Below are 25,013 nucleotides of genomic sequence, written 5' to 3' on the forward strand. Positions count from 1 at the left end.
ACGCACAGAGCAACAGCTGCATCACCGACAGCAGCATGTTCTGGATGAAGGAAGCAGCGCAACATCCAGACGCACCTGTGAGGTGAAGAGAAGCTTTCAGCTCTGAACATACTCTGTTTTTTTCTGCAAGCAAGTTCCCCCCAGGCTTGAAGACGCTTATCGGGATGGCAGCAGCCTCGACAGATTCGGGCCAGGGGACCACCAAGATAACTCCTGAAGTGCTGCAGGAGATGCTCCAGTACTACAACCTGAGCCGCCAGGAGTTTATCAACACTTACAACATCCAGCCGCTCGTCTACATCCCCGAGCTGCCGTACAGCGCCAAGACCACCTTCGTGATCATGTATATGGTTATTTTCGTCATGGCTCTGGCCGGGAATAGTTTGGTCATCTACATAGTTGTGAAGAAACGGGCGATACAGACGGCGACAGATATCTTTATTTGCTCTCTGGCGGTCAGCGACCTGCTCATCACTTTCTTCTGCATACCGTTTACTTTGCTGCAGAACATCTCCTCTGAATGGTTCGGGGGTGAGTTTTAAACCTCTTAACTTTACAGTGCATACTTTGTTTCTGACTTTTTAAGGTAATGTCACGAATAAGAATCATTATCCAGACAGAATTATGTTTGAATCGTGAAAATGAAGGCAACTGCTGCTGTGGTTCATACACATCTTACCTGCACTTGGAACGACTTCAGATGCATTTGCAATTAAAGCACTTGCGAGATTGTGTAATGCAGCAAATAAGCTTTAGGTGCATGTCTATATTCCACATGCACAGTCTTGCAAATGCTTTAATTGCAAAATCCATCAGTTTAGCTGAGCGAGTAAGGATCTACAAGCTGAATAATAATGATGCAGGCAATAAAATCGGTCATTTACTCTTAATAAGCTGTGGAGAACAGTAATTATGCAACTGCGAAGTGACTGAATAATAAATGAAACCAAACACAGCAGCGGACCCGCTATTTTTAACAGAGGTGTAAAAATAAATAAAAGTTAGTTGATGTCAGCCAGCAGATGAAGAAAACATCCCCTCAAGTAGAATCCATACAGCTGCGACAGGAGCTGGCATTCCTCTAAGTGACAGATGGAGGGCTCAGTGTAAAGAATCTGCAGGGTTGTTTTTTTTTTTTATTATTATTATTTTTAGTCACAGATCTGAAGCGACCCACAACAGGAGGGAACAAGGTGTACAGTCTAAACTGCTGCTTCAGGACAGATGTGGAAAATCTACCCAAAGAAAACAGAAAATATTTCAACACGGATCAATAAATGCATTGATGAGTGCCACAATGGAACTCTTTAGCTTTGCAATAATACTTTTTTTTCTGTCTTTCTTTAGCAAGACCCACTCTCTAGCTTTTGCTTAGCCATCAGAAACTTTGGAGCAAATTGCCGAAGAAGCACTGTCAGGCAGTTTGTGATGTGGAAACTCTGCAGAGGGTGGACACCACGTAATGAACACTCGTGCACTTATAGCCTACTGCAATGCCATGCAATACTCCTGCAAAAAAAAAAAAGAGAAAAACCCACAGGACAAAGATTTTGATTCAACTCTTTGAGGCTGATTTGTGTTACTGTTATTGTATTGCATTGCATTTGAAGGCTTTCCTGTTAATTAAGAAGCACCAGAGAGCTGAGTCACCATCTCATTGAGCCAGTGTGAACAGAAACTGAGCATTATTAGCATTACAGATGTAATGCACAGCCATGAGATTATAAAACACCATGTCTGATACCAATGAGGACACTTTGTAGAAATGTGACAGCAGCTGACATTTAGTGTATCATAGCAATAGAAAGCCAGCTCAAAGCATGTGCGCCTATTAAAATGTGGTCACAATTAGTTCAGGGTGGATCAGGGTAGACTTAACATGTGGGTCACCTGGGTTCCAGCTCTGTGCATCATTAGCTGTGAAATGTATGCACACAGCCTGTGTTCTAGTGTTACCAGAGGTGAACTTTCGTCATTTCAGTGAAACCTCACATTCAGATGAAAAGGATAGGAGCTCAACTTTGTTTCCATTCCACGGCCAAACAAAAGAAGTGATGTCAACTTCAGTCGAAATGCACGTTTCTCTCTGTCTCAGCACCTCATTGTTTCATCCCTCTATTTTTTCCTGCAGGAGTTCTGGTTTGCAAAACCGTTCCCTTTGTGCAGACTACAGCCATAGTGACGGGCATCCTCACGATGACCTGCATTGCCATTGAGAGATACCAGGGTATTGTCTTCCCACTGAAAATGAGGAGGCAGTACTCACCCAAAAGAGCATACAAGATGCTAGGTATTCTGCCTGCAAGAGTGGCTTATTATGCTTTGAGGAGTGAATGTGTCTGTGTGTTGGAGGAAACATTTGTTGTGTGAGTTAAACGCTGCACACATGCATGATGGCTACCCCAGAGATCCAGTTAAAGGCAGTACTGACCAGTATTGTTGGCTGCTATATATGTAAACATGTATTTTGGCAGGTTTGCAAAGGAATGGCAGTACATAAGTATTATATATGATGCCTTTTATATAGGTTTCACTCTGTTTTAGTGGAATTTAGGTTTATTGTCACATTTGCATGTCAAAATTATTTACTGTTCAACTTTAAAAAAAAAAAAAAAAAAAAGTGCATATATTTGTCATAACTCTTTAGTGATGAAATTTGGGGGTTGTTGGATTCTTTTTAAATCTAAAATATCAATACTAGTCTTAAAACTCAGATATCTGTCAGGATCTAGTTAAAACTGAGAACAAGCCCGATCAGTTTCCTCGTCTGAAGTGATGATGTAAAACACCCTTCATTTATGTGTATATTTAGTGAGTGACAAGGTGACAGAGCGTTGATATTTTAGTTGACAAAGGAGGTATTGCCCTCTCCCGCTTCCGGAGTTAAAAACAAACATGACTTGCAGCATGTGAGTGATGTGAAAGGTGAATTCAGTTGTTTCTGCCTGTAAATGTGAAATGTAAATGCTGCAAATGTCTGCTTCCTGCAGGGCTGGTATGGATCGCCTCAGTGATAGTGGGTTCACCAATGTTGTTTGTGCAACAACTGGAGGTAAGTGGCATCCCTCAAAGCAACCCATTACGTTTTATTAACTTATTTCATGTGTGACTGCAAAGCAAAATCACTCTTATTATACAGCTGAATACACACAAAAAAAAAAAAAAAAAAATTCAGGACAGAAGAGCATTGAATCAAGACTGATGACCGTGACTAACTTTATTTTAAGCTAACTCTTTGATGTGTTTCCGCTGCAGACAGGACTGTTAAATGTAGGCAGAGTAGTTACCAGAGCTCCGGCCGAACCCCATTCACTTTTCCAGCAGCTGGGGAACAAGAGGCAAGACTTGTGTTGGTCTTGACAAGCTGCAGCACTACACTGCTACACTACAACCTGTACTGTACACTTAGTGCCAGATTGACAACTTAATGTGAAGCTTTTCTTCTGCTCTGCTTGCAATCACCGTCACTTTCCTGCCACTCACTCTGCCTGTCTCTTCTGGTGGCAGATGTTGTCTGTCTTGAAGGGACCCTTCGTTTTGCATTGCTGTTTTGGTGGACTTGGTAAATCACTCTTTCAAATCAGTTTTTCAGTGATTTCCAAAAAAAATGCTTTAGTTATAGTGACTTTAGTTTCACATGAATGAGTCAGCTATATGAGCTGCAGAATGCATTTGATGTAGATGTCCTGTAGTTAAGTGAAGTGCAATTGAGTTTGTTCCTCTGTGTTGGCGAGAGCAGCAGAGGATAAATGGTGGTGAATGCATTGCTGCAAATTGGTGCCACTGATTTGAATTAAAGGGATTTGTCAGGAGCATTGCTAATTTTATTCATACTTGTGAAACTGTTGACAGTGAGAATGGTAATTTGTGTTGCTGGATTTGCAGAGTAACATCTTGGATATTGATTTCAGACCAGTGGAGTGTGCTCTGCTTGGTATTGAAGCGATGTTGATGTTGTTTCTGGCAGATTGGCAGATTACTGTGTGGATTATTACCTTGCATGACCTCTTGTTTCTCGGTGAGCCTGATGTGGGTGTTTTATGAATATTCTCCCGGCTCCGTTAAGCCTTGGCGGCTACAACAGCACCTGTGACTGGCAGACAAATCTCATTATCAGGAGCAACTCTGGACTGTCAGTCACTATAATATTATATCGATATCATAGAAAAGCGAAAAATATCAAACTCACTGTTGAGTAGCTACAAAACAACATTATTTACAATAATAACTGAATACAAAGATATTATTAGACTTGCCACAAGGTGTAAATACAGTGGAAAAAAATCACAAGTTATTATATGAGTATTTCAAAGTGATACCAGAAAGTACATGCAAAACTCTGTTATTTGAAGAGTATTTTCAGCTCTCAAGTGTACCACATATGTTTAAAGTCCAAACAAAGATACAACCCTGATTCCATAAAAGTTGGGATTCTGTGTCAAAGGTAAAAAATCAGAATGCAATCATTTGCAAATGAACTGTGTTTTACCGACAGCAATTTTGCAAAGTGTTCCTGAGTCAATGTAGCAAAATCCTTTTATACAATGTTCACAAAGTGGTGAACCTCGCTCCATCCTCGCATGTGAGCGACTGAGCAGTGAGCAGTGCAGATGTTATGCACTGTGAGAAAAATGTGAAAAGAGCAATCCAGAGTTTGTCATGATTTATTCCGCAGTAGCTTTGTGTCAAACATGTCTCACATAAATACCACCCTGTCAGTTAAAGCTACTTTCTCAGTCTTGATTGCGCCTCCAGAACTAATTTTCTCCCTCCCTCTCGAAGGTCAAGTACGACTTCTTGTATGATCACTACCACGTGTGCTGTCAGGAGAGTTGGCGTTCGTTGACTCACAGGCAGGTGTACACCACCTTCATCATGGTGGCTCTCTTCCTCCTCCCTTTGGCTGCCATGCTGTTCCTCTACACGCGCATTGGCATTGAGTTGTGGATCCGCAAGAGGGTGGGCGACTCCTCAGTCCTCAACACCATGAACCACAGGGAGATCAGTAAGATCTCAAGGTAGGTTAGACAGCACCAGTGTCTCCCAAAGTTTGTGCACCATCACCACATACAATTCTGCGGTGGTTGAGGGTGGGAAGCCAGTGAGGGATCACATCCTTTTAGTTGAGCTAGTGACTTCTGCTGTTGGATGGTATAGAGAACCTATGTTCCTATGAACCTAAGTGGACTTGTTTCTTTAGGCAACTTTATAGCTTAAACTATCAGCTATTGCCTATGTGTTAACATTAGGTAGTCAAGAAAGAAGTAGCAGAAAGGTCAAGGTGAATGACCAGTGTACAGTGTTGATGTTTGATGTTGATGTAGAGCACCATTGTCATTGTGTTGCCTGTGAACAGTTAATGTTGGCCCCTTAAACTTGTCAAGTTAAGGGAAGCTTGTCATGAAGCCAAATGAATCATGGTTGTGCTAAGGGAAGGGAATAATCTTAATCTTTATGGCTACAGCCAAACATAGACACTTTGTGCATCCATCCATCCACCCAAGTCTTAATCATACAGCCAACATGATTTTGTGGCGTCCCAAAATTTGTGAAGCCCAGTATGCAAATTACACCCACTCCTTCTCTCAAGGAGTGGGTTTAATCTCCACAATCTGCAGTGACAATAATTATTATTATTAACAGTATTTTTTTTTTTATACATCTTCAAACATTTCTATTGAGGATCTTTAAGCCAACATTAAGCAGTAGCTGCTCCACAATAAAAGCCTTATAAAGAGCTTTGCATGAAGAGATTCTTAACATTGAATTTCTTTACAGCTCTGAGCTCAGATCTCGATTGCCACAGTAACATGATTACTGTGTGCTTGGTTGAGATGTGCTCTAGGAAGTGGAACAAGGAGGCGAAACACTGTTTACAGCACTCAGAATGTATTGAAATTGAAGGTGTTTTTTGCTTTTTTTTTTTTTTTCTCAAGTCACTTTGGTTCATTTCTTAGATCAGAATTGAAGTCCTCAGAACTACCCATTCAACCCCCACATCCAGTCACATGTGCACATCAAAAAAGCAATGTCTCGTTTCACTTCAACAAATTGCAGATACTTAGCACATTTGTGCCAATGAACCTTTTTCCCGTTGAAGGCCATTTCAATTTTTATAACATCCTTCAAGAGCCATACTCAGTGGCAGCCTTAGCAATTGCATCCGGGTGGCCTTGGCCCGACCTTGGCGGTGCCCCTGGCCATGCTAAATTATGTCTATATCACATTTATCTCTAATGCAATGACTGGAACTGCTTCTCTTGGGCGAGCTGTCTGATGTCAGATGGTAGTGATGATGATGATGCTACTCGCAACTGGTTTTCCAGATTTGAATCGGGCAATCTTAAGCAGAACTTTTCTTGACTCTTTGCAAGAGTCAGTTTTTACCTTTTGTCAGGTTTTACTTTAATCTCTATGAATTATTCCAAACAAAGTGACACTTGGGAACAGCATGTGGTCTTCTGAAAGCTGCTTATTGGGCATCCAAACTCTGCTGAAGAGTGTTAACTTTATCCAAGAGCCTTTGTCCTTGTAGCCCATCCAGTTGAGCATGTTTCACATTCTACTGATGCTCAAGTTTGAAGCTTTTTTCATCACTTCAAGCTCATCCTCAAAACTTAGACACACTAGTTTGCTTTTTACTTCAGCAAAAAAAAAAAATATTGTTCATCAATTTCTCCTAGAAAGCGTGACACTTCACATCTACTTGGGACCACTTGGAGGAACATGTTAACTTACTATTTTATGTTGGTAAATACAAAAATGTAATTCCTTTTTTGTGTTCAATTGCCTCATGGGCTATAATTAGCCAAGAGGTTCCCCTCCCACAGCATAAATCAATACATGCAAAATGGTTGTACCATTTGTCATAATCTGTCAAGCATATCTTCTATACATTGATGAAAAGCTCTCAAATGAATCTTGACTGCCACTAATGACAGGGGACGTGTGAAGCATTAGATCCGCCAGTGATCAATCTGAAATAGTGGATGCAGCTTGTAAGAACATCACAACAGACGCCTGCAGAGGCTGGATAAGACCTTTCAAAAGATTCATTCCCCTTGCAAGGGAAGATATCCATTCGGACATGGATGGGAATCAGTGGTCCAACAGACAGGGACGTCACGAGGTGTAGAAAGACTGCTCTGTCCTTCGTTTCCGTTTCTAATGTTTTTTTGTTTTTTTTTTCCATTTGTGCAATGCAGCTGTAGAACAGTCTTGCCTTTTTCATTTCTGTACTGCAATGACGTGGTCTGTCAACAAATTACAGTACGAACAGTAAAGATGTAGATGGAAATCCTGTCTGATCTATTGCAATCAATCATATATGCCATACAGAAAAGATGCAGCCTTGTGCATCATTGTTATGAAAACCTTCGACATAGTTTGCATCAGAAAATGCTCAAACTGTGCACTGTTATATTCTTTCTTGTTTGGAAACACAAGGACATGTCATTCTGAATGCACTGGCATAACTTTTAAGAGATAAACTAAGGATTTTGCAAATGAGAAATGCACCAAGGTGACTGAGAAAAACTGTAATACATTTTGTTTTCTTTGTTGGAAACAATGAACAGAGTTAGATTCAGATATGAAAAACTCAACAATAACTAATCCTTTAATGGACGAGTACCTTCATAGTGTTATTTGTAAGGTAGCATGTCTGCTGTGATCTGTCACCTCTGGCATTAGGTTTTCTCATCTACAGGAAAAAGAAAAGAGCTGTTAAAATGATGATCACCATAGTTCTGCTGTTTACCATTTGCTGGGCACCTTTCCACACAGTCCACATGCTGTTTGAGTACTGTAAGTACTTCTGGTGTCTGTATGAATTTATGAAATTATGCCACGTTTTATGTGGATGTCCAATCAGTGCTGCTGGCAGATGTAGTCTATTGTAGGAATAACTCAATATTACATCAGTCCAACATTGCCCCAGTCAGTGGGAGGATAATAGCTAGCCACATTAGTCGCGCAACATGCTAACGCCAAGTTGAACAGGCTAAGCTACAGAATAAATGGTGCAACAGCATAAAACAGGGCAAAACTTAAAAGTCTGAAGTCGGCTCACGGGCATCCTGTCGATCCATCCTTCAGCTTGAACCGTTTCTGTCCCTTGTTGATAAAGCAGTCTGTAGTAAAATGCACACATTCCATTGATTATGGGTACATTTCTGTCTCATTCCTATCAAAAATAAGGTTAATCCATTGGTTCTCGACATCCTCTGATGGGAGAAGTAGATGAAGACTTTTGTGTCGTTACTTGCAGCCAACAACAAAGAAATTGGCGTGCTTGGCTCCCTCTGGCCATGTCCTCTTGCATGCTCGAATTTATTGCTTTAATTGAATACATTTACCTTCAACACTGATTGGACATCCACATAAAACATGGCAAACTTTGCATTTAAGTGCATATTGCGATTCTCTGTACCAAGTCTGTGTGTAGTTCCGCCTTTTGCGTTATGATCTCTGTCTTTTGTTCCAGATGACCTGGAGAAGAAGTATGATGGAGTCACACTTAACATGATCGTGGCTATCGTTCAGGCCATCGGCTTCTTCAACAGCTTCAACAATCCCATCGTCTACGCCTTCATGAATGAGAACTTCAAGAAGAGCTGCGTCTCCACCCTCTCCCACTGCATCCGAAAACCAAACCAGCAGGGTGTCGCTGTGGAGGCCCCCAAACTGACCGTGCAGTTCATCAAACCCCAGAGTAGAGAAGCCTTCTTTGAGTCAGATGAAGGCAACAGTTCGAAGCAGCACTCAGCAGAGAGGGGCCATGCCAGTTCCTCGCACGGAGAGAGCTCGCTGGAAATAATTGGCGAAAAAATCTCCACCATCCAGACAGAACTTCCTGCGAACAGCTCATCTCAAGTCAAAACTTCAGGTGTTTAGCTGTTGAACTCCACCCACCTGTTTGTTGACACCACAAGCTGCAGGTGCGTCAGATGCACATGTCACAGTTGCGGCTCTGAAACAAAAACAGCTCTGCAGTGTCAGAAGCACAAGTGCTTATTCATTCTGGTCATGACAGCAACGGGAAGGAAACGGACCAATTGCGCAAACAGCCAGGTTTCCTATTTTCCCAAGGTGTGCCCTGGGAGCGATCCCGTCAGACAATGAAACAGCAGAGGATGAAAGAAAAAAATCATTTCTCTGAAATCTGCAGGACATTCAGCCTCTCTCAATGAGCACAAACTGTGGTGTTATGGTACAGTGGCATCTGTTTAGAAAAGACAACACAGACGACCGAGCGTTTAGCCACAGAGGATGACAAAGAACGACACTGTTACTGCAAGTCAGCTGTTCAGCGTCATTCGACTCCTTTCAGGTGAATTCAGTCGCAAACTTTTACTTAAATAATGCGACACAAGCTCTCTGTTAAGCCTCAGACATTTTTATTGCTTGAAATAACTGCGTAAAACTCAGATATGATGATGCAACACATCTTATTGTCAGAAGAGCAAGTACTGCTTTTTATTTTTGAACAATTGTATTATTTCACGTGATTTATTTGGACTTTTTAACTGCTCAACTGAACAGTCGGGCTCACACTGCAAACAGTTTGCGACAGGCTGAACTAGAGGACCTCATGCCTTAATGTTTGAAATAAACAGCTGTGCTCCTTAATCACAATCATAAATGAATAAATCTTAATGGATTTAGACTTTTTTTTTTTTTAAGATCAAATCTGATGACATCCAAAACACTCACATACACACAAGGAGACAAAATCAGTTTCAGTATTAATGTGTTTGCTTAATGGTGTTGTGGAATGTTTTTGTAATGTTGGTGTGTGAACATGACTCAAGTGAATGTTATTTTGGTGTAAATTTAAAGTTAATTACATGTTCTGTGAGGATTCGTTTGGTAACAACAGCTTGGCTTTTATTCACGGTTCTTTGCAGATTGTTGATTTTAAAAATGTTGACTTGAACATCAAATATCATTTGAAATGTGTTTCTTTGTGTTCTTTGAAATGCAAATCAGAATGCCAGTAAGATCTAATCTCTATATTATTTTTACATTGAATAAAATGGCCTATTACAGTTTGTTTCTTTGTTTTCAGCTCACATTGGTTAAATTAAAATGGAAATGTGAAAATTATTGGAAGGGCAACTTTACCTTATATTCCCTTTTTAATAAAACAAAGCCCCTGAAGGTTATTAAAAACTGCAACACTGTCCCCTCAATATCTCAGAAATACCTAATTAAATTGCTTAAATTAATTTAATCTCTAATAACCAAAAGAGACAATGTATAATGAACTCAAAGATGACCTCAAGATTTTGAACCAATGTTTTCCACCAAAGGGCATATGCAAATAGATTTATAAACTGAGACTAAAGTCACATCCCAATTCCATACTACAATTCTGACTTTTAGTATGTTCACACAGTAAGAGAGTACCCACACTGGACACGAAGGAAATGGAGCAGCTTCTCACAGCTTGAGAAAAATGAAATCATGGTTGGCGGTGAAACGGTTCCATTTGAATTCAGTGCTAGCATGCTAACATTTGGCACGTAGCATTAAGTACAGCTGAGGCTGATGCAAATGTCAGTATTTTTTCAGGTATTTGCTGCTAAACCAAAGTAATGCACTAACTGAAATGTTGATGATTAGATGAATAGTTACCATACAGTAAGTGCTGAGACATTTCACTAAAAATCGTAACTATCAATCTCATGGTGGCACTAGAAGAAAAGTCAGAGGGTCATCTGCCTTCAACTCAACGCATTTGCAAAAGAAAAAGATTTGGCCCTGATTTTCTTGGTCATTTATTTTATTACATTATATACATTATTACACTATTATATGAAAAGGCTTCATACAGGATGGAAAATTTCAACCTCAACAAACCGCTGCTGATCTGAACCCTGCATGAAAACAAAGACGAACCTCGACTGGGCTTTTCACTGTGAATGAAAAGGCTTTCTTGGCAAACTGAAGCTGCAACGCCAATAAACAATTCATGCTGTAATGCAAAACTAAATGCCAAACAAAAAGGCACCAACTCCGCTTCATTATTAAGGGGAAATATTTCTCAAGTCTGCTGCATGTGTTTATGTGGAGCATGATATACAATACACCAAGGGAACATAATGTAACATCTTAATGAAAGAGGAAACGCACTGTTTTATAATCAAGTGAAACCTTGAGTGAAGCCTGAAAAGCAGTAAAGAACATGTGTGAAGTCTTCTGTATTCCCCTCACAGTTCATCAGATTTAAACTGAAGCAATAAGCACTTCCATCAACTGAATCTGAAATGCAACGTTCACCCAGTCTGCAGAGAAAAAGACGACGCAATCCTGCTTTCTGTCACATCCCTCAAAAAGAAATTATCTGACGCCCCGGCAGGCACTTCTGTATTTGCTGAAGATAATCTTGGCATGTCTGTTGACAGCAGGCGGAAATGCTATGTGACCAGAGATATATGGAAGTCTGCGTTGTCAAAGAGGAGAGGCCTTTTGACAGGAGAGGGGTCCTTGTCAGCCTTGTGTAGAAGTTTGAACAGTCCTGTTCCAATATTCATAGGAATCCCCATAATGATGCACTCAGACACACCTGAAACAGCAACACAGGATATGTTAAGACCCAATGAAGTCAAAGAGTAAAGTGATTCATACCAGAGGGGAAGCTTACCACAGACAGAGTCCTTTTGTCCGAAGTAGGCGGCGTCGAAGAGATGATCGGCCGTTTTCTCGAAGGAAGCCAGCATGAGGACGCTCTCCTTCATTTTGGCTAAACCAAACCTGGTGATTCCCAGTATCTCCGCCTTGATGGGCAGAAGACAGCATGCACACAGGTGAAATGACTTCTCAGTGCACAAACGAGATGAAGACACTCATCGAGATGTTTACTGGTCGCACCTTATAGGACATTAGGTCTGCCAGAAGCATGACGTGACGCCGGTCAATGCTCATTCCGTGGTTCACCATGGTGTACTGAATCTCATTGATGATGGTGGATCGAGCTGCCTCAATACCCAGAGTCTTCTCAACCTAGAAGAATACACAGGAAGTCGATGCATTTTACAAAATAAATCAATCAGTTCAATTACAGTAATTCTATATTCTACTGTAAAGGTTCAACTTTTAATCAGCCATCAGCTTCCATCCATTGTTTTTAACAGTGGATGTGCTTCAAAATGCAAGTCTCACTTTGCAGCTCTGGAGATGAAATCGACTGGTTTCTACTGCTGAGGGTGCAGAATTAGAGCAACCAAGCGTTTAATCGCAATATTCGCATGATGCTCGTGGATGGAAATGCACATTACTTTGCATTTTCTTTTGACAATTTTCTGTAAATTCAGTCAAAATTTTCATCCAACGTGGATGGAAATCTGGCTGATGTTAGAAATGCTGCAGCAAATGAAAAGTAACTGAAGCGTGTTTCCATCAGCTGGTCGAGGCGAATAAACTGTTCACCCTGAGCACACGGTTCAAATGTCAGGAAACAACGTGGAAAAAAGGAGCTTGGCTGTCGAGACCTCACTGTTGTAGAACAGGTTCTCAATTATGTTAAGGACGATTAACTGTCAGCCGAAAGGCCATCACTGTGGCAGCCCGAGCATGTCCATCTAAAAGCAGACACCAGACACGGAGCCTTTAAGTCTCACATCACCTGGTGCAGGTTTTAGTTCAACATCAGGTGAAACGATGAACTTGCTTGAACTGTTGTTTAAGCCACAAATAGTGTGTTTTTATTTATTGGTTTATGTGTAAAGGAAATCCATGCAGGTCAGTCTGTTCAACACATGGGTATCAGTTCAGACTCATGTGAAGTCATGTGACAGACGTAGGGCAGAAGTGGCATCAAAACAAGGACGCATCTAATCCAAGCTACAGCACCACTGGATCTAGATCTCCCTGGACTGGTACCTCATACGTGTTGTTTGACGTGGTCCTGCTTCCATTCACGCCGTGTGTTGCCATGACAGCTCTCAGGTTGTCCCCCTCCACCAGGAGTTTGTACTTGTTTTTGCCGCTCTGCTCGTCAATGTGGATGACAGCTCGGGCCACCTCGGGTATACCTTGAACCACCACCTTTCAAGTCAGAAATCAGAACAATAGTAACAGTTAAAAAAAGGAGAAATGCTCATTGCGTGCAGAGCATGTGAGCGGAGCGGAGCGGACGAATTTTGAAAGGAGCGCAGAGCGGGACTTTTTTTTCTAGGATGATTCGGGTGGAGCGGGGCGTTATCCCGCTCCAGTTTCGCTCCGTTACTGCTCACATCACGGACCCGATGCATGCCCAAACATACCCCAGAATGCATCGGTGTTCACTTCAGAAAACGGTGAATGAAAAATTGTTTCAGAAAGGTTAATAACTAGCAAAAGTGTATTTAACCAGCTAATTCTTTTCTTAATTTTAAAAGTGTTAACATTTGTGTTTTTTTTCAAGGGTTAGGGTTAGAGCGGAGCGTGGAGCGGAGCAGGATGCAGTCTTGCTGGAGCGCTGAGCGGTTATGGGTGGGGCGGCGTGTTGCGACTTTGAGCAAGGAGAGAGGGGGACGGCAACCTATGTGAGCGAGGAGTGGGAATTCTCGCCGCTCCATTCCGCTCACATGCTCTGATTGCGTGTTCCCAGAGGAAACATGCATATGTCATAGTGTTTGATACGTGTCAAACAAAGCCAGGCTGCACGGGACACACGGCCGGTTCTCACCTTAGGAAGCTCCTCTTTCAATGACTGCAGCACGTAGTACATGGAGCTTTTGCTGTTCTCTCGTGGAGACACGCACACCACCGCCTCGCCGTGCACAGCGATGTCTCCCGGTTTCACTCGCAGTTTAGACATGCAGATGGAGTAACGCACCGTTTCTGCGTTTACCTGAAAAAAAGAAATCAAAGGCAAATTGTAAACATGCAAAAGCAGTCATCTATATGGAGCACTTCAACACTATAAGACAGTAAGCTGAGAGAGAACTCAGCTGTTCGTAAAGCAATGGAGCCTTCACGTGTTGCATTATGTAGACGAACAAAGACTTCATGGCTTCATGGTTATTTTAACTCAAAAATAAAGGATAAAAGTCACAGATGTTATGCAATTTTTGCTGAATAGGTGGCAAATGTAAGTTGTTAACTGAATTTCCTTTGTCTGAGAAATTCAAGGACAATATTATCCAAGGAGGGTTCAATCAAGTGCAACTGGACTTGTAACATTTCACTTCTCATTAAAGGGGCTTCTTCAGGTGAAGTTCCCTTCATTTCCAAGATTGTCAAATCAGCTGCTACAAGGAATAGTGTGACATTTTAGAAAATATGCTTATCTTCTGTCTTACTGAGGGTTAGATGAGAGGAACAATACCATTTTCACACCTGCACAGTAAATATGAAGCTAGCACAAGCAGCCGGTTAGCATAAAAAGACTGGGAACAGGAGCAAACAGGTTAAAAAGGTTAAAAAACCTGCCTCACACACCTCTGGAGCTCACAAAAAACCAATCATTTTCACACTTTTTTTTTTTTCTAAAGGATAAAACAAGAGCTTCAGAGGTGTTGGTAGGTCGACCTTCTCCACTTCCCCTGTTTCCAGTCTAAATGCTAAGCTAAACAGCTGCTGGTAATGGCTTCATATTTACTGTACAGGCATGAAACTGGTATCTTCTCTTCCCAGTCAACAAAGCCAATGAGCCCATTTCCAAAAAGTCAAACTGTTCCTGTAAAGAGGTGAACTGACTGAGCGCAAATATAGCAGGAAACAACAAGCACGACTCCTGTTGGGGGGCAGTGTGTCTGCATCTTCTTTCACTCTTTTGATAAAGCCATTAAAATGTTTATCTGTGACCAAAACTAAAAAAAAAGAGTCAGGAAGTCAGACAACTGACTCAATAATGACTGGTCAAAGCAGCAAAGCCCCTGAGTGAGTTGAATTCAGCAAGAAGTTGTGTTATCGCTTATGAATTCAGCTTTTAATGTGAAAGAGAAGTTTTTTTAAAGGATTATTTTGGTTTATTATAACCTTCTAATTTACAAATTTGGCTAATTTTCATAGTTTTGGCCATCGTTGCTTTTGGTAAAAATAATGGTATTCACCAAGTTAATTGTTAATTGCTGAAAAGAAGTCTTTAACAGTCAGTTGTGGCGTTGTCTCCATGTCGGCAGATCTTAACAATTTCTTTGATGAATACCTTTTGATCACAACTGATAGATATCATGGCAGAAACTACAAAAACAAGGCCGAGGTTGAAACAAGCCAGAATTAATTTTTAATCAAAGGTGTGAAAGACGGGAAACATCTGAAATATTTGCCCTTTGTATCAGTAAAAAAATCAGAAGCAGTGGTACCTCCAGTCGCAGCAGCCTTATTCTCTCCAGTGATAACTTCACCAGGATGAAACAGTCATCTGGAAGAAAAACCTCCTCTATGTATTCAGAAATCTGTAGAGGACAGCAAGAAATCAATGCCTCACATAGCACCTCCTTCAGTCTACTCCTTTTTTATAATGGCACCGATTTATTAATAAAGAGAAAAATGCGAGATGTGAGTGAAATAGGCTGAAATACCTCTCCCAGAAGAGTTTTCTCAATCCTCCCCTTCACCAGCCGGGCAAAGTCAGCGTCGTCTTCCACATCCAAATGAGCAGTGATTATAGGGGTGCTGAGTGGTGAGTAAAGAGCTCTCAATAGATTATTCAAAACAAATTAGGGATGTATTCATTACTGTGGCACGTGGGGAAGATTTCTAAGGCCCAGCAGAGCACATTTCGCTAACAGCAATGATTCAGTATCTAAGCCACGGAGACAGGCGACTGATCAACGTTACGCCTCTTTGAAAGTGGCTTAGGCCCTCTGGAGCTGCAGAACTCGCTAAAAAAAGCAATTAAGTCTGGCGGCAAATGTTAAACATGAGACTTGCTTCTATTCAGTGGCCACGAATGACTTCGTGCTCCATCTGGCATCAGTAATTTCCATTGATTTCCCAGAAACGACGAGACAAAGGCTGTATCTACCTTTAAAAGATGAAAAAGCTTCTTGTGCTCCTCTGCTCGTCCGACACAGGGAACATAAAGAAACACCTCTGTAATTACGCGTCATACCTGATATTCTTGGAAGCATTGATTATCTCTTTGATGCGAGGAACCCCCAGAGTGATGTTCATGGACGCAACGCCAGCAAAGTGGAAGGTTTTCAGGGTCATCTGAGTGCCAGGCTCTCCGATGCTCTGGGCACAAAGAGCCCCTACTGCTGAGCCCGGCTCCATCTGCGCTCTAGACGGTAAACACATGACAAGAGACGGGATCAGAGGTGATGCAGAAAATATGATTTTAAAAGCACCATTTTCAGTGCCAATACAGTTTCGCAGACAGTTTTAAGTCATGCTAATGGCTCCTGGGACAGCAATGGCAGTAGTGTTTTTGAGTGAAACTGATGAAAACATCATCATGAAATTTGGTACAGACATCCACGTCCCCCTCAGGATGAACATAGATAACTCTGGCTCTTAATGTGCTTTCAGACAACATGCAGTAGCTGCTCCCGGCCACCTACGATCCTGAAAACGGTTTGCAAAATGGCACAATTAACAGAGGAAGTCTTGCTAATTAGTATAATAAATGTTGTTTGCTGTCCCAGAGGGGATAATCAGTCTTTAAAGTTGATGCTGCAGCAATACGGTGCATGTCAGTTGGCTGAACACTCTGTACACCCTGTTCTCACAACTTGCAGAATCGGGGAGGCTGTGTCCGTCAATCTCTGTCGTTCCTAAAAAACTAAAACTGACAATTCACACCCAATTCATGCAGCGACTGGCTCGGTATCGAACAGTGACGTGAGCCTTGTACCTCATGTACTTGTCTCGGCAGGTTTCCAAGAACTTCTCCAGCTGGGTAGGAGTTATGCGGTCTAGCTGATAGAGAACTTTTGGCTGCAAATACAAAGCAGAGAGACGAGCAGTTAAGTTTGAGACGCAGCTGGGCTGAAGGATAAATGCACATTTAATCCAAGGTGTGTGGTGCCTACCTCGCTGGTGCCATTGTCGTTGATGCCGTACTTGTCTCTGGTCTTCTTGATCCTTTCTGAGATGCTCTTAATAAATTTCCTTATCTCCTACAGTTGAGGGAAGAGACTTTCAGAGGTCAAAAAGGCTTCCTGATATGTTTGAGAACAAACCTGTATGCTGTTTAACACATGCTACACATCTCATGCAGTTATTATTGCAGTTAAGACGCAGCGCCCCAGTAAGTCACACTGAGCAGCCTCTTAAAAAAACCCCGCAGTGCTTTAAAGAGAGCTGTCAGATGTCAAAGCATGTATCGAAGTGACACTCACAGTGACACACACTATTTTATAAGAGCAACAACAGGGTTACTGAATAAATTATTCATCTGTTTCAAGTCTCACTGACACACCATTCTCGATTCAGTTCACCCACAGTCCAGCATGCTGTCACTGTACCTCCAGGTACTTCTCTGAGCCTGTGTCAGTTAACTCCTTCACAAACGGGAGAAAGGTTCACATGTTTTACTGCCGCCACTCAAGTAACTGCATGGAAGTGACATACAATGACAATTCTATCTACTCTAACTACACGCTATTGATTGCTTTGTTATTCATCATTACGGCACACTGCCAAAAGCCAATAAAGACACACTATAAATCAGGTTTTCTTATGTACTTGGTATACGGCAGCACTGCGCGTGGCGGGAGTTGGACTGATTTTCCCTTTGCACCATTAGCCAGACAGTTACTGCACCATCGGTCAACAAATATTTGCTATTCAAATTAACTAACAAGTAGACACAAATATAAAACCTTGAACAACATTAGCTGACAGTCGCAGCACTTGATACACTTAACTTTCAAAATTTTAATGCAAGTTTTCTTGTGTTTTTGTTTTGTTTTTTTTTTCAATAAAGAAAGATCTATTTTGAAATCCAGGTGGTCATTTCCTTATGGTGAATCCTTTTGAAATTTCTGGTGCGTTTCCTGCACGTTTATGGACCATAAACGCTTAACACCACCGAGAGCTTGAAGACAGAATCATCCTTCTCCTTTAAGTTGTATGCCGTTCTCACACCTGCGCGTATTCATCTGGTTAAATCGCACTCTGGTTCGTTATCCCCTTTGGTGCCATTCAATGGGGCAGGTGTGAACACAGAAAATCACTGGGGTGCTGACCAAGACAAACGCAGCAAGACCCTTAACGTGACAGGAGGTGGTTTCAGTCCAGTCCTAAAGCAGTAGCTGGCCTTGTTCTGCTCAGTGGTCTGAAGGCGACATGTTGTCTTTTTTTAAGTGGGACTTCTCAAAAACTTTCCCTGAGATTTGGTGTAAAGTTGTCGGCGTCTTTTAAAGAGAGCCTGATTTGTTTTTTGGTGCAGAGCCAGGAATGCATCTGAATCTGTAAGATACAACAGGTCCTTTTAGATCATTGTGCATTTTCTAAAGAACCACTGATTCGACTCCAGGACTGAAAGAAACATTTTAGAGACTGTTCAACCTTGATAGAGGCCTTGAGAGAATGCTAAATATCTTGTTTTTTCTACTGATGAGCTACATCTTATCTGAGCATGGACCACTTCACTTTGGCAGGTTAATATCTATGATATCTATCTTGCAAGGTACTTTCATTAAACACAATGTATGTACAAGGGGAATTTGACAAAATGCATTTGTTGAATGATGAGAAAAATAAACCAGAACTTTGGTAACTCTGCCATACTGTGATTAGGTTACCTCCAAGAAGCTGTCTCTGCAGCAGAGGAAGTCAGCTCTCTTCATGATGGCATCTGCAGTGAGGACCAGCTTGTTTTGGCTGAGTGCAGGCTCATGTGGACACGTGTAGACCGCCTGGGAATCAAAAGGAGATTACTGGGAGCCACTCACAGCACTCACTCACAGGTCAGCAGCTCCTGGCTGCTCCCCCGCTCAGGGGTTAACAGCAAACGATGGCTGATTGTCACTGCATCTGAAGCGACTCAAAAAAATGACCTAATGACTGAAACAGAAATATTTCTCTCATTATATTCATTCTGATCTGCAGCTACTGCCCGGCGCATTTGTTAACAATTATCATGACATTTGCTTGTACGACTCAACAGAATCAAAGGACAGGCACATTTGACTGTGTTTTACTATGACTGATATCTTCTCTGTGATTCTTTTCTGTCCTATGTGCAATTTGTAAAACATCCTGAATCGCCATTACATATGAAATGTGCCATGTAAATAAAAATGCCTTGTCAATAACAAACTGACATGCAGCAGAGGGCTTTCCTGCTGAGCTCACCATCTCCGGGATCAATCCTCTCTTGCAAACATGCTTCTGGTATTAATTACCTCACTCGCTGTGGTAAACACAGGTGGCATTTTACACTGATGGCAGACTGCTCATCAGACTGTAATAACAACCAAATCTGGAAACACCTGGAGTCTACAGTCAATCTATTCTTGATAACGGTTATAAAACAGCCCAACTCTTGCAGCTGTCAAATTCAAAAACAAAACTGAGGAGGCTGTCTTTTAAAAGAAACAAAAAACATCTGTTTTCTGTCTTTTCTGTCATAACTGAACATCCAGGCTGTTTTACCGCCTTGTTCACAAAATGCCGATATCTTTGAACAGCAGCAGAAAACATCATGACTTCTCAATAAGAAATAAAATAACCTTGAAATGTCAGCTCCTTTACTATGGCTAACAGGAAAATCAGTTCTAAACTACTGACCAAATCACTTAGCCAGCTAGACCAATTTCCTGCAGAGAAAATCCACTGAACTTCCTGCAGTTTTATCTAATTATCTGAGCTCTCAAATGCTGCATGATGTATTGGTAAAAAAATGATTTTTCCAACTATTCAGCTCCGGTGTTTTCTCACATGAGAAGCTTCTCTGCTAATGAGCTGCCTCTCTGGCTGCCAGGAAGCTTCTCACAGTGGGAGAACATTCACTCCAGTGTGTGTTCTCCCACAGCACCAGCAAATAATAGTGTAACGTGGATTTAAAAGGCTTCCCAGAGGCCACAATGCTCTGAGACAGAGGAGCTGCCCACATTATTGTATAGGGCTCATAACACGTCCATCCTTTGTTTGAGGAGATTGATTTTTTTTAAGCTTCATTTATTCAGGTTAGGTTGGTGAGCCTGCATAAATGAAGGCAAGAGGGCTTCTTCCTTTAAACAAGCTGACTATGGGATGTAAATGCATGACCTTTTGTTCACAAAGAAGATTTGTTTGTTTTTTTTTTACTGAAAGACAACAGACATCAGCATGCCAAAACATTCGCTGTGCATAAAAGGGGGCGATATGGATGTAAGAGAGCAAGCAAAACAAAAACATAAGACAATTATTTCAGCAGAACCCAACTGGACTTGGACTAAGAAGATGGGCAATGCAAGGGTTATAAGTCTAAGTGTGAAGAGAAAGCAAAAAAGAAACAAAGAAAACCAAGCGAAGCAGGTCTGTAAACTGTCAACGGCAGATTTAACTCACCCGGATGTTGTCTAGGACTCTCTTAAACTCCAGCGGCTCATCCTTTCCCTCCATGGCAGCGGGGTCCAGACCGTCCCCGCCGTAAATAAACTGGATGATGTCACCGGTGGAGCTGCGCACTGTCAGGTCGTACTGCGAGCATAAATCCTCCAGGGACTTAACCAGACGCCTCTGTCCAAACACAGGCAGGACCACAAAATAACACGACGGGCGCATTAAAAACAAGCAGCCTCTATCTGAACTGACCTGATAGTATGCTCACAGTTCAGGCACATACTGTATCTGAACATCCACCTGAGACGCGACTCTGTGAAGATTTGCTGCTTTTCAGAGTTTTATGGCGTTTTAAGTTGAATGTTTTGGGTTCATTACAGATTGACTGACTGCAGCAGCCCCATGTCCCATTTCATGCCTTGCATCATATCAGGCAAAACAAAGTTTGGGCTGGATTTTAGACTGCTTGGTATAAGTGATGAAGAAAAAGCTGCAATCAGCCCAGTTTGTGCTGCAGAGTACTTTAAATTTCTGCTGGCATAAACGCCCACACAGTCTCATGGACAAACAATCAAGGCAAAACACACACACTTTCATCCAGCTGCATGAAAGCAACACAGCAACAGGAGTGGCCCGCCAGGAAAAAATCCTCAGCCATTACCTGCATGTACCCCGTCTCTGCAGTCTTTACAGCAGTGTCCACCAGACCCTCCCGACCAGCCATGGTGTGGAAGAAGAACTCTGTGGGAGTCAGGCCGGAGTAGAAGCTGTCGGCCACAAAGCCTTTAGCGGCAGGCAGCTGTTGAAAAATCATCATTAAGCAGGCTGCTGAATATTCCAGAAGCATGTGAAACGTGACTGCAGCTGTTATTGTTGTTGTCCAATGTCGATATTATTAACTGACTGATTAATTTGTTATTCGTCTATATACAGTACAAGCCTTGGAAGAACTGAGATATGAACAGAGACATAGACGGAATAGAGTTCATTGATGTGTTTTGTGTTTTTGAGGCCGGGGTCACACAATGAGGAACTGTTGATAATAATCAATGTCAATGCACACGTGGATGAGAGACATGGGTACAATCACGCATGACAGTTCAATCAATCCAATAAAAATAGGTGACAATGACCCTGCAGTTGTAAAGGCTGTTCCACAGAGCACAAATTCAAAAAACTAACAGCTGTACATCTCAAAAGGCACATTCAGACTACAATGTGTACGGCCCCTTTGAGAATTTAGAGCAAAATAATTAAAGTACATAAATTGGATCTTACTTTTGAATGCTTTTCAAAATGAGGCAGGGAGCGATTCTCAAAACCGTCAGGCACTCGAGAGCCACTTATGGCCTGCTGGCCCACACAGGCAATCATCTGAGAGATATTAATGAAGGATCCTGTGTGTACACAGAGGAGACAGATGAAAAGGTGAGAGAGACAAAGAAATAAAACACATGCAAATATCTACAATTCAGCATCCGTTCGAGCAGAAGACGCCAGATCTGTTAGGTGCAGAATAGATGAATCGTTTGAGTCACTTGTGAAGCGACAGACCTGAGCAGTCACTATTTGGACTGTTGGTCATCCAAGAAATTGAGGCTTGTGGCAATTTGCACAATTTTCTGACATTTCAGAGACAAAGCAGGTCCACAATTAATGGCAATACATAACCAAACAGCAACGGCAATAATCCTTATTTGAAGCTGTGAGATGAGACCGCCAGATGTGAAAGATAAGACAGGATCAAGACAAAAGGATGAATATGTATAAGGGCATTATGTACAGATTATGAAACATACTGTCACCATTCTTAGGAACAACTACCAATGTCATATGTTGATTTGCACTTGCACTTGTACTGTTGCTATGGTGTATATGATTGAGGTGCATACCAACAACTTTTATTATTCTGCTGTTACTCAGCCACACTGATACCGATCTCTGTTAGACTTTGCATATCCCGAGTTTTCTCAGATTTTTGTCCTCTACTTTCTTGAGTATTATGAGCGTCTGCAACTGTTGACGCTTCCAAACCGTCCTCGCACCACCCAAAAAAAATGGGACACTGTCTACAAACAGATTAGCGACGCCTGTGAGGTGTTGCTGGCATCAAATTCAGAATAAGCATGTATTTAGAGAAATTAATGAAGTTGATGAGGTGAAACATTAGTATGTTTTCTCTGTTTTCAAGTGCGTACACGTCGGATACAATTAGCAAACCATCACATCGTGTTGCATTTATGTTTCTCACTGCGTCAGGCTTTAGTTCGCTTTCTCGCACCGTTTTTTCCTCTGTACAGCCCTTGATAAGTTGCTTGTTTTTGATCAAAGCATTTGAAAGTCCTAGAAAATAAACGCACTTCCTTGCGCATGAATGTAAGTAGACTACAGCGAAGGCCACGCTGTATGGGATCTGAGAGAGAAGCGTCCCTTTGTGCAAAACTCCTCAGAATGTCATTGTCCCTCTGCAGCATACGGAGCAACATCTTTCACTTCATCTCAGAGACTCTTACGTACAGAAAAACACTCCAACTCCTAATGCTCACTGAAAGGGGATTAAAAAAAAGACTATTACAGAGGTCGTATACCCAATGTCTCTCTGACCACATTCCCAAAATAAATCTACAATAGAAATCAGTGTTCACATTATTAAGAGGCTGAGCATTTTCTTAAGTGTCACCCACCTCCCGCCTGTGTTTGGAGGTTGTTGTCAGAGTAACAAAGCCTTTACAAGTTAAGAGGATAATCTTAAAATGACAACATTTGCAGCTCCTGCTGTGGTTCTACAGTTTCACTCATTTCATCTGCACTCATGAAAACATCCTATACTCCAAACTCTATTCATTAGATGTTAAGTTCCCTCTCCAGGAAGATTACCTTTGGAGCCACAAAGAGCCATGATCAGAGGGCTGTTGCTCTTGTCAAGCTCCCTGAGGCAGGCACTGCCAGCCCGGTCTCTGATGACGGACAGCTCTCTCAGGATGAGAGCCTATCGAAAAACACATAGAAAATAAAACAACTTCGGCAGCTGGTACACAAACGAGCGTTTTAAAACACCCTCGCACCTGTTTCTTCTGTACAAATTTACACCTTTATTGGCAAATTGGCTATTGCCAATGCAGATACAAATATTTGACTTTAATACGCACGCTACATAAGGATTGGTTAGTAAAACGCTGTGATAAAGATACGTCCTGAGCACGACATTTCACAGATGGAAAAGACAACTGGTCTGTGCTTTCTGGTAGACGAACTGCGTCATGTCTACGAAAGATCTACTGTCTTGTTTCTACCATCAGCCACGGCTCTACTCAGTCGCTGAAAGGAAGCTCACAAACAAATCCATAACTAATTTCATTTCAAGCTCATTTACCACTTCTCCCTCTAATGAGCCTCTTTTGAATTTTCAATGGGAGTCAGAGCCTGTCACGCCACTGATGAGTCACCCCTGGTGTGAACGTGCTGTGCAAAGGTGTCAGCTGCAAATATAGCCATAAGATGAAAGGGCTTAAATGTGGATTGGTGCTCACGTGGCTGATTGAACGAGGTGCAGTAATGAGGATGTATGTGGATTCATCTGGATGTCTTTCCATGTATGAATCTACGCTCGCCTACCTCCAGCGTTTCCTCTGCCGTGCAGCCGGGCTGCTGCTGCAGCTTGCCGGTCCGCAGAGCTTCGATGTATTCGTCACACTTCTTGTAACCGTCTTCCAGCAGGTCATGTTTGGCCTTCAGCAGACCCTGGCCGGGCGTCACGTCACCAATGCCAATAGAAAAGCCCCGGTTGGCTGAAAGTTGGCGGATTAAAAAGGAGGAAGACAGGGAGAGGATTTAAAACTGGACCAAATTACTACAGAGTGTCACTGATTTTATGATAGATTTCTAGGTGTGTTTCAGCTGAGATTGACAGGTATTCGCCATAAGTTGTTAACACCCTGGAGACCACCTACAGAGATACACCGGGGCGAGTCTTGCAAGCCGGGACATGGCATTTGCAGCCTCCACCTGTCCCCAGTCCCTCAGCAGGATGTAGAAGATGTTGTTCTTGGAGCCGGATCCCAAGGTACCCTTATCCATGCTACCACACATCAGCTCACTGTTGTGGATCACCACGACTGGGAATGTGACAAGAGTTGACGTCATTAGGACCAAGAATAGAAAGATGGCCGCGGTGAATAACATGCAGTGCTGTTCGACAGAGCTGATGAAGGCTGAGAGACATTCAGCTTGGAGGGGGGAGGGGGAGGCGACAATGGGGGCATTTTAAATTAGAATTCACTCTAATGAAAAAGTAGGTTGGTCCTCTTAAGTGATTTCATACTATGCTTTTTATTAATAGTCTCTTAAGGATGTGCATCAATTCAGCATTATCATGTACAGACTTTCACTGGAGCCACTGTGATGATAGGAACATATCAACATTATTATTTGTATTGTGACACATGACCCAGCTCTAAAAGCTCATCACAAAGGTCGGACAGTTTTGATGCTGTCCTGTGAACGCTACTATGAAAAGACAGAATTATGATGTTGGGACTTTTTTTCTGTTTCTCTCAATAACTGAATCAATAAAGGTTTGGACAACG

The 25,013-nt window shown here is 42.0% G+C and overlaps 2 protein-coding genes across 2 annotated transcripts in view; one reads left to right on the forward strand and one right to left on the reverse strand.

Moving 5' to 3' along the window:
- On the forward strand, positions 1–10,100 carry qrfprb (pyroglutamylated RFamide peptide receptor b). Its single transcript, XM_076760530.1, has 6 exons — positions 1–531; positions 2,132–2,290; positions 2,991–3,052; positions 4,783–5,018; positions 7,709–7,806; positions 8,486–10,100. The coding sequence occupies exons 1-6, from the start codon at positions 165–167 to the stop codon at positions 8,893–8,895; spliced, it is 1,332 nt and encodes a 443-aa protein (XP_076616645.1). The 5' UTR covers positions 1–164; the 3' UTR covers positions 8,896–10,100.
- polr3a (polymerase (RNA) III (DNA directed) polypeptide A) overlaps positions 9,720–25,013 on the reverse strand; it is a 21,875-nt gene continuing 6,581 nt past the window's right edge. Inside the window, exons 15-31 of the mRNA XM_076760529.1 lie at positions 24,378–24,542; positions 24,043–24,215; positions 23,305–23,416; positions 21,706–21,824; positions 21,089–21,226; positions 20,434–20,604; positions 18,684–18,797; positions 16,968–17,054; positions 16,790–16,872; positions 16,046–16,216; positions 15,513–15,606; positions 15,294–15,386; positions 13,673–13,837; positions 12,886–13,050; positions 11,875–12,006; positions 11,648–11,780; positions 9,720–11,569 (exon numbers count right to left, since the gene is read on the reverse strand). Of these exons, the coding sequence (XP_076616644.1) occupies positions 11,421–11,569; positions 11,648–11,780; positions 11,875–12,006; positions 12,886–13,050; positions 13,673–13,837; positions 15,294–15,386; positions 15,513–15,606; positions 16,046–16,216; positions 16,790–16,872; positions 16,968–17,054; positions 18,684–18,797; positions 20,434–20,604; positions 21,089–21,226; positions 21,706–21,824; positions 23,305–23,416; positions 24,043–24,215; positions 24,378–24,542 (2,264 nt within the window). The 3' untranslated portion in view covers positions 9,720–11,420. The remainder of the gene's footprint in view (positions 11,570–11,647; positions 11,781–11,874; positions 12,007–12,885; positions 13,051–13,672; positions 13,838–15,293; positions 15,387–15,512; positions 15,607–16,045; positions 16,217–16,789; positions 16,873–16,967; positions 17,055–18,683; positions 18,798–20,433; positions 20,605–21,088; positions 21,227–21,705; positions 21,825–23,304; positions 23,417–24,042; positions 24,216–24,377; positions 24,543–25,013) is intronic.

Source organism: Chaetodon auriga, chromosome 20 (assembly GCF_051107435.1).
Source record: "Chaetodon auriga isolate fChaAug3 chromosome 20, fChaAug3.hap1, whole genome shotgun sequence".
Lineage (NCBI taxonomy): Eukaryota > Metazoa > Chordata > Actinopteri > Chaetodontiformes > Chaetodontidae > Chaetodon > Chaetodon auriga.

Bases quoted from the DNA above. Each gene is read 5' to 3' on its own strand.
- qrfprb (XM_076760530.1), top strand. From the start codon at position 165: ATGGCAGCAGCCTCGACAGATTCGGGCCAGGGGACCACCAAGATAACT. The intron at 532-2,131 runs GTGAGTTTTAAA...TTTTTCCTGCAG, and splicing joins CTCCTCTGAATGGTTCGGGG to GAGTTCTGGTTTGCAAAACC. The intron at 5,019-7,708 runs GTAGGTTAGACA...TCTCATCTACAG, and splicing joins GAGATCAGTAAGATCTCAAG to GAAAAAGAAAAGAGCTGTTA.